This window comes from Capricornis sumatraensis, chromosome 17, assembly GCF_032405125.1.
Source record: "Capricornis sumatraensis isolate serow.1 chromosome 17, serow.2, whole genome shotgun sequence".
Lineage (NCBI taxonomy): Eukaryota > Metazoa > Chordata > Mammalia > Artiodactyla > Bovidae > Capricornis > Capricornis sumatraensis.
Window position 1 is genome coordinate 72,441,861 of NC_091085.1, and position 13,928 is coordinate 72,455,788.

At 50.3% G+C, this 13,928-nt stretch overlaps 1 protein-coding gene across 1 annotated transcript in view; it reads left to right on the top strand.

Moving 5' to 3' along the window:
- The window catches only part of MYO18B (myosin XVIIIB), a 227,280-nt gene that overhangs the window by 105,610 nt on the left and 107,742 nt on the right, over positions 1 to 13,928 (top strand). The window contains exons 25-29 of the mRNA XM_068989910.1: positions 3,231 to 3,350; positions 3,624 to 3,732; positions 7,959 to 8,083; positions 10,396 to 10,550; positions 13,707 to 13,830. Of these exons, the coding sequence (XP_068846011.1) occupies positions 3,231 to 3,350; positions 3,624 to 3,732; positions 7,959 to 8,083; positions 10,396 to 10,550; positions 13,707 to 13,830 (633 nt within the window). The remainder of the gene's footprint in view (positions 1 to 3,230; positions 3,351 to 3,623; positions 3,733 to 7,958; positions 8,084 to 10,395; positions 10,551 to 13,706; positions 13,831 to 13,928) is intronic.

Consider the following 13,928-nt stretch of genomic DNA (forward strand, 5'->3'; position numbering starts at 1 on the left):
GGGACGCCGGACAAGGAACAGCATCCGGACAGAGGTCCAGCCAGGACCCCGAGTCGGGCTGCCTGGGCGGGACTGCCTCCGAGTTCAATCAGCTCTGATCTGAGCAACTCATCCCACCTCTCATAGCCGCTGACTCTCGTTCTGTGTGAGCGAGTGGCAGAAATATACCCTCCTGGTGAGGCTTCTGTGCCCAGGACTCACGTGTCTGTTCACAGCGGTGGCTGAGTGTGAGCTGTTTCTCATTCTAGGGCTTAAACAAACAGGTCCTTTTGGTTGAGAAAGCACAGGGAGAGAGGGGAAAGGGCACTGCTGGGTCTCCAGGGACAGGTGATTTGGGGTCCAGGAGTCCTCGAGTTTAAGAGCCAAGACATGGGAGCTCCACACGTGGTTTTCTTCCCTCCCCAACAGCAGAGTCTTCGAAGGCAGGTCTGGCAGGCAGTAGGTGCTTGCATTGTGCAGGGCAGGTGACCGTGACAGCCCAGGGGACCCTGTGTGCTCAGCAGTTAAGGTCCTTCACATCCCTGCAACCCACTGTTCCCCCGCAGTGTGGTGTCTGTGTGCAGGGTGTGTGGAATGTTATTTCTGTTTGACTCTGCAGTATGTACAGCAGATTCATTCATTTCTGTCTCCCTCTCTCTGGCAGACCCTTGGAGTCATTGTCCCTGAGTAGAAAGAGGGTTTCTGATGATTCAGCCAAGCAGTGGATCCGGGACGATTCCAGAATAATTCCTGGTTAATTGGTCCTAGTGTGGTCTGCACAGGGCCCTTCTGGGTTTGCAGCCCGGCTCTCCCTCATTAAACTGGCCTTCATTTTGCACCCACCTGCTAGCTCTGGGTGTGGTGCCCACCCCTCAGCTCAAGGACAGAGCCTCTGGACCCCAAAATGTGTGAAAGAAGAGGACTTTGTGAGGATGGGGACTGTCAGAGGCTACTGTCTGTGAGAAAAGCGGCTACTGCTTCCCCAGTTTGGAAAGACGAATTGTCCTTTGAGCTCCAGACTTGGGGTCTGCGGAATTCAAAATTAATGCATTAAATTAATTCTGTGCTCTCTTTGCTCAGGCCGATTAGCACAAATTGAATTTCATACTGAATGGTTAAGGCAAAGAGAATACTCGCCTGGTGTTTGGTATCCGTGCTGATGACAGGGATGGAGGCCGTGTAGGGGTGTGATTGGGGGTGTTCCTGGAGTACACTGGCCTGTAGTTGGCACCCACTGCAAGTGATTGCTTTTCCAACTTGAATGCCTCTATGCACCCCAGTGGCTCAGATGGTAAAGAATCTACCTGCAATGTATTGACCTGGGTTCGACTCCTGGGTCAGGAAGATCCTGAATGGATCTGGCAACCCATTCCAGTGTTCTTGCCTGTAAAGTCCCAGTATTCTTGTTTATAAAAACTCTTGAGAGAGTCCCTTGGACTGCAAGATCAAACCAGTCACTATCCTAAAGGAAATCAGTCCTGAATATTTATTAGAAGGAATGATGCTGAAGCTGAAACTCTTAATACTTTGGCCACCTGATGCAAAGAACTGACTCACTGGAAAAGACCTGATGCTGGGAAAGATTAAAGGCAGGAGAAGGGGATGACAGAGGATGAGATGGTTGAATGGCATCACTGACTCAATGGACATGGGTTTGAGCAAGCTCCAGGAGATGGTGATGGACAGGGAAGCCTGGCGTGCTAGAGTCCATTGGGTTGCAAAGAGGTGGACACGACTGAGCAACTGAACTGAACTAAAGTCCCAGGGACAGAGGGGTCTGGCAGACTGCAGTCCATGGGGTCGCAAAGAGTTGAACACCATTGAGCGACTTCCACTTTACTTTAAGTCTGACCCACCTAGAGCCAAGTGAGGCTAAACTTAGGAGGTGAGCCTAGCTTCCCTGGAGTGTGTTGGAATTCAGACCCTGGGGCGGCCAGGAGGACAGGAAAGGTCGCCTGACTCAGCGTTTCGTGGCTCAGGCGGCGCGTCCATGGCCCGAGGCTCATGGTGTCTGAGCTTGAACCCTGCGCGATGCCTCGTGCCTTGTTTGTTTCTTTTCCTTCCCTCCCTCTGGACTTGAGCCGCTGCCTCGCACCAGCAGAGCCCCAGTTTCTTGAGGACTCTGCTGTGCAGCATCATTTCTGTCCTCCTTGGCCATGAACTGTCCGCTTGTATGTTTCTCTTCTCACTCACCTTGACATATCCTTGAACCCGGAAGGCTGTATTATGAAACAATAAGACCACAAAAGCGCTGACTCACCTGGTTTTCCCATTTATTTTGGGGGGAAAAAGCCAGTGCAAGTGGGAATTCATTTAAAATATAAACATTTTAATTTTTAACTTAAAACATGTCTGCCTCAACTCACTGAGGTGGGACCAAAAACTCAAGATCTGCTTCTTTTTTAAACCACACCCCTCACACACAACTACATGATTTCCAGTTTCGATTTCTTTAAAGCAGAGCAAATGGCAAAGGAATTTGAATGCAGAAGGCTGCACTTGGAGTTTTTCCTTTTTAGTTTTTGCACCTACACCTATATGACAGAATTTTAAGAAGCAACTCACTTGTGTTCATTCCCTCCAAAGCATTCAGCCTAGTTTTCCGGGAAACTCTTGGCTCGGTCACATCTTACGGGTTTGTGTAATAGCTAATAAAATAGGTAATTGCGTAAGAGCATGTGAGGAATAAACAGGCTGTGAGCACACACTGTGACAGTGTGGCTGCAACCTGGTAGAGGCAGCGGGCCCCGGGGAGCCATCGAGAGGCTTCCTGGCCGAGAGCGCCCAGGGCGGGTCGGCGTCTGTGAGTGTGCATCTTACCAAGGAAGCCCGTTTGGCCAAGTGAAATGACTTCCTGAAGGATGGCTAAGGAGAGTTTCTACTAGAATAATTGTTAACTGAACATTTACTGTGTGCTTGGCACCGTGCTCAGCTCTGTGTGGATTATCTCACTTAATTCTCTAAACAATTCTATCCACTGTCCCCTTCCTTCCTAAAGTGGAGAAAACCAAGCATTGGAGAGGCATCCTGTGTGGCTGAGAGTCACACAGAGAGTGACTGCTGGGCCAGGAATTCTAACTCACCAGGACCATAACATCCCGACGCCCGTGCTCTTAACCACCTTATTACGCTGCACGGTCGCCTTGTGATAAGACCTAGTATCAGTGCAAGGATGGTCCCATGGAGCGTGGGCGGGAGGAGAAGGGTTGGCAGCCCCAGTGAGTAACCCTGCCTTAACCCTCCCCCTCCAGATCGCTGAGCTGACCACAGAGCTCGCCGATGAGCGCTTCAAAGGGGACGTGGCCTGCCAGGTGCTGGAGAGTGAGCGGGCAGAGCGGCTGCGGGCCTCCCGGGAGGTCCAGGAGCTAAAGGCGAGTGGTCGGGAGTGCTGGGGATGCGAGTCCTCGAGAAGAGTGGCCGGGAGGGTCGGGCCTGCCCTGCTCTGCTGTATCTGGGGTGCACAGGCTCACTGACTCCCATGCTGGGGGTCCTGGGGGACATCCGAGTCTTCCCAAGTCTTGGCCTTGGAGGTGTCCTGGGTGAAGAGTGTTGGGGTAGGGGTGGGGATAAGGGCCAGTCCTGCACCTTGGGTGAGATGGCCACTGTCTTAGCTCCCGTTTGAAACCTCGAGGCCTCTCTTCCAGAGCAAGTATGAGCAAGTCCGGAAGAATCTAGGAGAAGTGGAGAAGCGGTTGGAGGAAGCCCAGCAGAAAATTCAGTTGAATGATTTGGAGAGGAGTCACACTGGGGGAGGTGAGTCCTTGGGAACCATGGGGTCAGACGCTGGTGGAAAAGCTCTGCTTTTCTCAGTCACTCATTCATTCACACGTACGGAGCACTTACAGCGCTCTAGGTGCTGCATTAGGGGCTGAGATGTTGGCAGAGAAAGCAGGAACTTTTCTTGCCTTCTTAGGGGGGTACAGTTCAGTGCAAGAGGCAGGCATTAAACAGGCAACCCAACCCTATCTAAGGTAATAAATTACCAGTGTGACAGGTGCTGTTTATTAATAATGCAGAGAATGATTGAAAAAATGGTAGTTCTGTAGATGGGCAGTTCAGTCCAGTCACTCAGTTGTGTCCAGCTCTTTGAGACTCCATGGACTGCAGCACGTCAAGCTTCCCTGTCCTTCACCATCTCCTGGAGCTTGCTTCAAACTCATGTTCATCGAGTTGGTGATGCCGTCCACCCATCTCATCCTGTGTCATCCCCTGTAGATGGGCAGGGCACCCCTATTTAAGAATCTTTTTTATATGAGTAATTTTAATATAAGTTTTGGGGCTTCCCTGATAGCTCAACTGGTAAAGAATCTGCCTGCAGTGCAGGACACCTGGGTTAGGAAGGTTCCCTGGAGAAGGGAAAGCTACCAACTCCAGTATTCTGGCCTGGAGAATTCCATGGACTGTATAGTCCATGGGGTTGCAAAGAGCTGGACATGACTGAGCTACTTTCACTTTCATAATATAAATTTTTATTAAATTCCAGTGAGCCAGGGTCCTTGGAAGAGATCCTGATGCTGGGAAAGCTTGTAAGCAGGAGGAGAAGGGGGCAACAGAGGTTGAGATGGTTGGATGGCATCACCGACTCAATGGACATGAGTTTGAGCGAACTCCGGCAGATGGTGAAGGACAGGGAAGCCTGGTGTGCTGCAGTCCATGGGGTTGCAGAGAGTCAGACACGACTAAGCGAGTAAACAACAGTATACACTTTGAGGAACTCAGTTCAGTGCTTAGGAAGTGAAAGCTATAAAATCGCATTTCTGGATTTGAATCTAGACTCTTATTACTTTGGCCAAAGAAATTATCGCACCTTGGTTTCCTCATCTTTCAAATGGCTGTAGACAGAGATGATGAATGGAAGGTGTTTAGCCACGTGCATGGTACAGAATGCTGAATAGTTGTTGCTCGCTTTATTATTATTCCTAGTAGCGCTAAGAGTGGGATCCTTACTCCTGCTCATCACCCGCGGAGCAGGGACTACTCCTGGCCCTATCTGGAAGTGATGTCAGGCACTTGGTTAGCAGTCGGAGTGACTTGCCCAATGAAAGATGTGCTCAGCGGAGCCAGGGATTCCTGGTGGTGCCCATCTTGGTCGCCTGGAGACACATCTCACGGCTGGATGGGCAGCAGGCATCCCTGTCATCTCCTCTCCCCAGTCGAGACGAGTCAGCTGAGGAGGCTTCCTGGTGTGTCTGTCAGCCTTTATAAAACATAGTCCTCGTTCCTCTAGTGCCTCCAGAGAATCGATGCCCTAGAAACGTCAGGGACACTTGAAGGGGCTGAGGTCAGGAGGTGGTGGAGGAGGGAAAGGCATGTTGGCTTCCTACTCCACTCCTGGCATCTCTCATCCCGGCTACCCACAGGGCAGGCATTTGCCAGGGAGGTTCATCCCGAGGAGTCTGAGAGTCTCAGGTACCCGAGCCCCAGCAAGGTGGGGCCTGCTCAGGGAGAAGGGAACCTGTTTGCCCAGAACCGGGACAGGTTCCCCAGAAGAACGGCAGCCCCGGTTTCATCCTGATGGTGATTTATGTTTGAACGATGCTCCCCGGCCATTTGTCTTCCTATGCAGAGATACGGGAGTCGGCTGAGGGGGAAATGCGCTGAGCTCAGGAGCACATTAGTCACAGTGCTGCGCAGGCTTCCAGCTCAGGATGCTTATTCCAGGAAGCCAATCCACAAGTATTTTGTTTTTGATTATGAAAGTAGTACGTGCTCATTATAGAAGATGTCTATGACATAGGAAAGTTGAAAGAAGCAATGAAACACTTTAATTACACCACTGCAATGCTGCCATAACCTCCCCTGTGGATCAAGCTGGGGTAGAAATTATTGAAAATATATAGGTTTTCTCACTATGCATGGTGAAATCTTTAAAGAGAACCTCTCATGGAATGTATTCAGCACTGAGCTGGACTCTGGGGCAAGGGTTGTAGAAGAATTTTAGTTGGGCCTTGCTGTCCAGAAACTTGCAATGTCAGTGGGAGGCCAGGGAGGCCCAGGAAAATGGTACTGGAAAATGAAGGGCTCACTGACACGAATGTGAAGAATGGCACCCATGGGGAGGAGGCTGGAGGCGGCACCTGGCCTGGGGTGGTGGAGCACGTCCTCAGCTGTCTGCGGCACCCACTCACGCCCCTCTCTGGAGCACACAGCACACAGGCCACCCCAGAAATCCTTTCTGCTGCCCTTTCCTTTTTGAAGCTGTGCCATTTGCCACTTGAGATTTTTTTTTTCCCCTGATGGAGAGATAGGATTCTTTTCCTACCATGATATTATTTACCCTGATGGAAATTTGAAGAAGCTTTAACTTTTTACAATTATATCATCCTTCTGTTTGGGTTAGTTATGTGAGAATCACCCCCGAGAAGACCTCAGTCCTGCCATCCCTCTGGCCATCGATCCATTCACTCACCCAGCCACCTCTGAAGTGAAAGTTACAGAGCATTTATGATATGCTAGGCATTATAGTCGGAGAAGGCGATGGCACCCCACTCTAGTACTCTTGCCTGGCAAATCCCATGAATGGAGGAGCCTGGTGGGCTGCAGCCCATGGGGTTGCAAAGAGTCAGACACAACTGAGCGACTTCCCTTTCACTTTTCACTTTCATGCATTGGAGAAGGAAATGGCAACCCACTCCAGTGTTCTTGCCTGGAGAATCCCAGGAACGGGGGAGCCTGTGGGCTGCTGTCTGTGGGGTCACACAGAGTCGGACACGACTGAAGTGACTTAGCAGCAGCAGCAGGCATTATAGTAAGTCCTGTGGATGTGAATACGGTCGTGAACAAAACAGAAGTTTGCTTCCCTCATGAGTTTGAGTCGTCTTCTGAACTTCCTTAAGTTCCTTTATGAGAGTCCTGGTCATGCTTTGTTCAAGCTCACTTTACATGTGTGTCTCCACAAGTGAATTCTTCTGGAAGATAGAATGGTTTCTTATTCATTTCATGATTTCTTGTGCCTGGTATGGAGTAGTGTATTTGGTTGGATGGAAGGTAGATGGAACAATGGATGATGGATGGATGGATGGATGGATATATGATGGATAGGTGGATGGATGGATGGATGATGGGTGGGTGATGGATTGATGGATGTTGGGTAGATGAATGGATGATGAATGGATGATGGGTGGATGGGTGATGGATGGATGGTGGCTGGATGATGGAAAGATGGATGTTGGGAGGATGGATGGATGGATGGGTGATATTTGGATGGACGATGGATGGATGGTCTCTATCTTACACTGTCCATTTGTACAATGTTTTCCACATCTCTATTACCTTAAACAATGTTACTCTTTTATTCACTCAGAAAATAAGCTATCACAACCTCGTGTAGCCTGTTCTATTCAGCGAGTTTTCATCACCACCAGTAAATGAGTTTTTTTTGGAAAATTTTACCAAATCAAGGCATTGTTTAATTATTGCATAGAGACATGTTGCAACCAGGGTCTCTGTTGCTCTTTGCATAGTAGACACTTTAGTTATTGTTCGTTGATTTATTTGTTAATTAACTCAACCATCACTGATGATGTACTCTGTCACCCAGTGTCACCCAGTGTGAACGGCCAGTAGATTGGCCAGCTGGTAAACTTGTTTTACCACACGGGAATCTTCCGTGTGTAGGGGACTCTTCTAGAGGGTGTAGAGAAACCACAAATGTATAAAACAGCTCCTCTACCCTCAAAAATTATGGAATTTCCATAGGGGGAAGGTATATGCACACATGTAGAGAAACTGAGCCCTGTAAATGAGCAAGCTTAAAACAGTGAGTGGTCAATAATGTTCAACACCTGGATGTAGTCAGGGAAGGCTGCCTGGAGAAAGTGGTGCTTTTAAGCTTGGACTTAATGTGGGATTTCCAGATCCTAAGCCTAGGGTCGAACCTCAATTTTGTTAACACTGTGAAATTGTGCACAAAGGGCTAAGGATGGGAGGGAACCGCCCTGCTCACCGAGTTCCCTAACGTCTCTCTGACTCTCAAACAGCGGACGAGTGGCAGATGCGCCTCGACTGTGCTCAGATGGAGAACGAGTTCCTCAGGAAGCGTCTCCAGCAGTCGGAGGAGAGGCTGGAGTCAGAGCTGGCATCTAGGAATGAGCTGGAGCAGAAGGTAAGGGGGGAAGATAGTCTGGGTCATCAGGGTCACAGAAATAGGGCAGGGTCTCGCCTCCCGCATCCAGGTGTTGACTGAACCCGAAAAGGGAGGGCAGGCATCACCTGTTTCACGTGCTTCCACCTCTGCTGACGCCACACGTGGAGGTCGCTGTGGCGTGTGGGCAGCAGGTCTCCTCTTTGTCACAGTGTCTGTTAAGGTCTTTAGCCTGTTTTTACATTGAGTTGTTTGTTTTCTGATTTTCTGGTATATTTTGGATAAGTTCTTTATCAGGTATGTCTTTTGCAGATGTTTTCTTCCTGTCTGTGGTTTTTCATTTTCTTGAAAGTGTCCTTTGCAGAGTAGAAATGTTTAGCTTTAATAAAATCCAGCTTATAAATTCTCTTTTTCATGGGTCATGCCTCTGGTGTTGGAGAAGGCAATGGCACCCCACTCCAGTACTCTTGCCTGGAAAATCCCATGGGCGGAGGACCCTGGTAGGCTGCAGTCCATGGGGTCACGAAGAGTCAGACACGACTGAGCGACTTCACTTTCACTTTTCACTTTCATGCATTGGAGAAGGAAATGGCAACCCACTCCAGTGTTCTTGCCTAGAGAATCCCAGGGACAGGGGAGCTTGGTGGGCTGCCGTCTCTGGGCTCGCACAGAGTCGGGCATGACTGAAGTGACTTAGCAGCTGCAGCAGCAGCCTCTGGTGTTATATCTAAAAAGTCATTGCCAAATCCAAGGTCATCAAGGTTTTCTACTATGTTATCTTCCAGGAGCTTTATAGTTTTGCATTTTATATTTACATCTATGATCCATTTTGAGTTAATTTTTGTGTAAAATCTGTGTCTAGATTTTTTTTTTTTGCTTGTGAATGACCAGTTGTTTCCGCACCATTTGTCTAAAAGCCTCCATCCACTATATAGCATTTGCCCCTCTGTAAAAGATCAACCAACAATATTTCTGTGGGTCTGTTTCTGGACTCTGTTCTGTTCCATTGCACTGGTTTTCCCCACCCCCCCTCCTTCGAGAAAGGCTTATTCTTTCTCACCTCTGGGTCTTTGCGTGTGCTCTTTCCTTTTCCTAGAACACTCTTTCTCTTCCCTACCTAGATATCTCCGACAAACCTTACATTCTCAGCTTAAATATCCTTCCCCCCAGAAAGTCTTCCCTGACACAGATTGGGGAGATTGCCCCTGACTTATTTCCCCAGATAAAAGCCTCATTGTGCTGTATTGTTATTATCTGCTTACTTCTTGGTGTCCCTCAGTAGACATAAGCACCATAAAAGTTGAGGTCATATTTCCTGTCCCATTATTATTTATGTATCTCCTCACTGTGAGCAAAGAGTATCATGAAATCATCCCGCAGAAGTGGGCCAGGGTGAGATCTCATGGGATTTTATAAACAGCGGAAGTGAGGCTCCCTGGCGATGGTTTTAGCGATCACTTTCAAGGTGGACGTTGTATCGTGATCCTCAGGAGACCTCCAGGCTGTAGATAACCAGCCAAGGGACAGCCGCCTGGGAACAGCCCAGTTCTTTCATAACGAATTATCCAGTTGGGTCAGCCTCCCCAAGGAAGGAGGGATATTCATGCTACATTAAAAAGTAATAAAACTGCAACCTTTTTCTGAACAGCGGAATATAAGAAAACATCCCATTTGCCTTCAAATACTGAATTTAGAATTACAGGCTTCATTAACTCAGCGTTTTGCTTATTTAAAGCAATTCTTTAATGAGCCCATTTCTTCAAAGCGAGTGTGCCAAGTCGCGCTCTCTCCCAGATCTAAACTAGGACATTTGGGAGGGTGTTTCCTGGAGGAAGACGCAAGAGCCGTGGCTTTTCTGTTTGTCTGCAGCCACGTGCGTTCCTGTGTGAGTCAGTCCATCTAAAGTGCTGCTGAGAGCCCGTCCCGTGGGTTTCCTGGTCAGAATTCCTCCAGACTGTTCTGGCTGCTTCTCAGCTAGCCCACACACATCTCCCAGATGAGGCAGCCAGCGGGGGTATCAATTATACATGGTCCTCCAGGGGCTGTCAAGTTGGGCAGGGCATGTTCAGAATCTGCTGGCCAGAGGAGTATTGAGGAAAATTTAAAACCCTCAGAGAATGACAGACACTGCCCCCCCATATTACCCCCAAACAAGCTCAGAGAAATAGCTCCCCACACTGATGCAGGTGGCAAGTGGTCAGGACCGGGTCTCTCCGGCCCAGACCCTGATCTCTTCCTGCTAGACTCACGCTGGGAGCGGCAGCTGCTTCAGCTGGAAAGTAGGGGCCCGTTCAGTGCTGACCAGGGCCTGATTCCTTCTGCCCCTCCCACAGCTCGCGGAGCTGCAGAGGGCCTACGAGGGAGCCCAGAGGACAGCCCAGCAGCTCAAGAGGAAGTGCCACCTTCTGACCTGCGACCTGGAGGACGCGCGCTTCCTGCTGGAGAGCCAGCAGAGTCGAAACCACGACCTGGAGAAGAAGCAGAAGAAGTGAGTCGGGACCTGGGCGCTCGGGTGGGCTGCCTGGGTGCTGGGGTCTCCGGATGCTCCTCTGAAACCCCGTCACTCCAGTCAGGGCTCTTCATCCCTGGAGCTCAGCCTCCTAGTTCTTCCCTCTCTCGCCCCATCCCTCCCCACGCATTGCTGTGTGGTTCTCCCAAGAATCCAGCAAGAAATCATTCTTCTCTGTTATCCAGTCTCAGCTCTATTGCCAGCCGCCCGCGTAGGCTTGGCGGGCTTTCTTGGCCTCTCTGAGCCTCAGCATCCCCACTAAGAGTGAAGGCTGTGTTGTGGAGGCAGAGTCAGCCTAGCCTGGCAGGTAGGGGTTCAGTGCTGGTTCAAGTCCCAGCTGTGCCTCTTTCCCGTTGTGTGACCTTGGGCAAGTCCTTCAGCCTTTCTCCCCTGAGGGGAGGATTCTGCTCCTCGGGTGGAGCGCCCTCTTGCGGTGGAACTAGATGATGCAGCTGGTAGATCCCACCCAGGGCTAGGGGCTGGTTCCCATCCCCACTGGTGAAAGTGCGGAGACGGCCAAAAACTTGAGTCACTGCCCTTTCCATTTAAAGTTTAGACTCTCAGCTCACATGAGCAGTTCTGGCGGGATCTGAGCTCTGTGCATGAATAAGACGCCAGTCTTGAATCCGCACACTGGTTTCGGCGCTTGCTTTCCTCATCTAGGAGCCTAGACTGGCGCTCAGGTCTCTCTCACAAGTCTCCATATGTGGAACCTCATATCCTGGGATGCCTTCATCCCTGGACTCCTTGGCTGTGTCTGAAGTTCTTCAGCTCACCTGGTGAGGGTAAACGTGTGCAGGGGCCCTGTTCTGAGCCAGACAAGCCCTACTGGAGACTTCTTAGGAGGCGAACAGATGAAACAGCTTCTTTTAGAAGGTCCCAGTTGAAAACACAGAAAAACCTTGCTCTGTGCCAGGACATGATTTTTGCCAAGAACGCCTTTTTTCCAAGAGGTAGCCAGCCGAATTACATTTCCATGGGAGTGGTACCGGTTTTGAATTTGATCTGCATTAAATATTGTTTCTCTCATTTATCTTTGAGCTTTTCTGAACTGGCTTCTTCATTAAAAAAAAGAAAAGTTCTTTGGGGAGTTATTAGAATGCCTCCCCAGGTGAGAGAAGTTTGTTTTTTTTCTGGCTGATAGCTAACTCTTTCCTTTTCCACCTTCCCATGCATGCTCTGGCTACACCTTGTCCTTGCAGCAGGGAAAATAGCTTCGTCCCACCTTGCTCGTTTGCTGTGTGACCTTGTCAGGTAGCACTACCTCTCTGAGCCAGACGGTGACTGACGTTTCAGAGCTGTCCTCGAAGTTAAGCAGACCCACCTGGTGCTGAAGACTGGCTCCGACAGATGCCATCAGTTAATCGAGAGATAGAATTCCATCATCCTGGAGGTTTCTGCCAGCTGTGACAATCCTGGCCCTTACCTGTGGGTTCTCCTCCTGTTCTGAGAGGCCTTAAGGAGGATTTCGTCTTTCTGATGGGTGGCAGGGGGACTCTGCCCTTGGAGTTTGTGCAGCCAGAAAATTCCATCCCTCTGGTGTTTCCCGTGACCACCCCCCTTGGACAGAATCCTTCATTCCAGATAATGGCCCCCGAAGAGTTCCCATTTCATCGTACTTGCATCTCTTCTTAAAACTCACCTGCCCTGTGATGCCCTCTATGCCCTGACCATCTCTTGGCAGAAGTTAGTGTATGTTTTGATGCTAATTGCAAATAGCAGCCATTACCTTTCGAGGTGGATTAGTATTTTAGCTGGGAGCCCGTGAGCAGGTAGAAGTCTCTCATGGTGGAGATTCAGGTAGCATCCTGTAGTGAGGGAGAGATGGAGAAGTTAGCCATACTTCCTCATACCTCTTTATGTTTAATCAAAGGGTCAATGCAACTGCTTCCGTAGTTGGCTGGGCTCTGGGTGGAGGGTTGTCTCTATGCTGTTGAGGTTCCCTGCCCCCACCTTGGCCTCTCAGTTCAGAGTGGCCCAGTTGCCATGGTTACACATGGGTTGCAAAGCTCAGTTTCGAGGGCCGGTGGAGCGCCCCTAGGGATAAGGACTGTGCTGGAGCTGTGGGAGGCTGGACCCCTGGCCCACTCCTAGTGGGGTGAAGGCTGTGACTGAGTTCGTCTGGCCTCAGACAGTTGTTCAGGCAGTGTGTTCCAAGAGTTAGGGTCTGTTGGAGGCATTCCCTGGCATCCGGTGGCCCAGAAGGACTCCTTGAAAATGTCCATCACTGTCTGACCCCCTCTGTCTTTCCCTGCCTGCTGCAGCACCTGAGCAGGTGGATGGCAGACCACCTTAGTCAGCGGTGCAGCTGGCTCAGACCCGCTTCGGGATTTTGGCTGACTCACTTCACCTCTGAACTTGTCTTCTCTTCTGTGAAATGGCTAAGATGTGTTTTCTGCTGAATTGCTCTGAGGACTCCATGGAGCCCAGCTCAGAGCCAAGCGGTTTAAAACTGCCGGACCATTACCATCATCACAATGTTGCCATTCAGAGGTAGCCAATAGCACCTCTCGAATGATGTCACCAGGAGCCAATCAGAAAGCTCCTGGGCCCTTCCGACAGCAGGGGCTCCCTCATATGATCGATAGTTGGCTTTCTTTGGAGTCATGAGGCTTTGACTGACCATCTACTGTTGAGGGACATTGGAGGATCTCGTAACGAGGGAGACCTTCTTCTCCCCAAGGCTGAAACCCTGCGCCCAGTTCAGCCATTCTGGCCACACCCAGTTCCCTGGAGCAGGTGGCCGAAGCCACATCTTACTGACCAGAGTCGCATCTTCCTGAGGCTTGGCAGAGCCTTCTGCAGGTCTCCTCGCCCATGAGAGCAACAGAAGCTGAAAGAGCCGTGGGAAATGATGCCCAGTCCAGGAAGCGCCTCTCACCCAACTTATATTTGCTTATATTTTTTATCACATTTTAAATAAGTGTTTGGTATTTTTCCGGAAACCGTAAACCCTCAAAGTTGCCCTCTGGTGTTCAGTATACCTCCCGCATATCCACAAACTCTCCATCATCTGATACTGTCTCTCTCTAGCAGTTCTCAACAAGCTAACGGCTTCTCTCCAGTCCCACCCCTGCCCTGCCCCAGGCGCAGCCCCCACCCCTGGGTGCCATGACCCGTGTTCTGCTTGGACAGGTTTGACGCGCAGCTGGCCCAGGCCCTGGGGGAGTGCGTGTTTGAGAAGGGCCTCCGTGAGAAAGTGGCCCAGGAGAACACCAGCGTCCGGTGCGAGCTGGGCAAGCTTCAGCAGCTCTTGAAGGTGAGGCATGGGGGCACGGCGCCACCCAGGCTGTCCGTCGCTGGGTCTCAGGAAACCCCTCGCACACCCCCACTGCACGTGGTGCCAGGAAGAGAGCT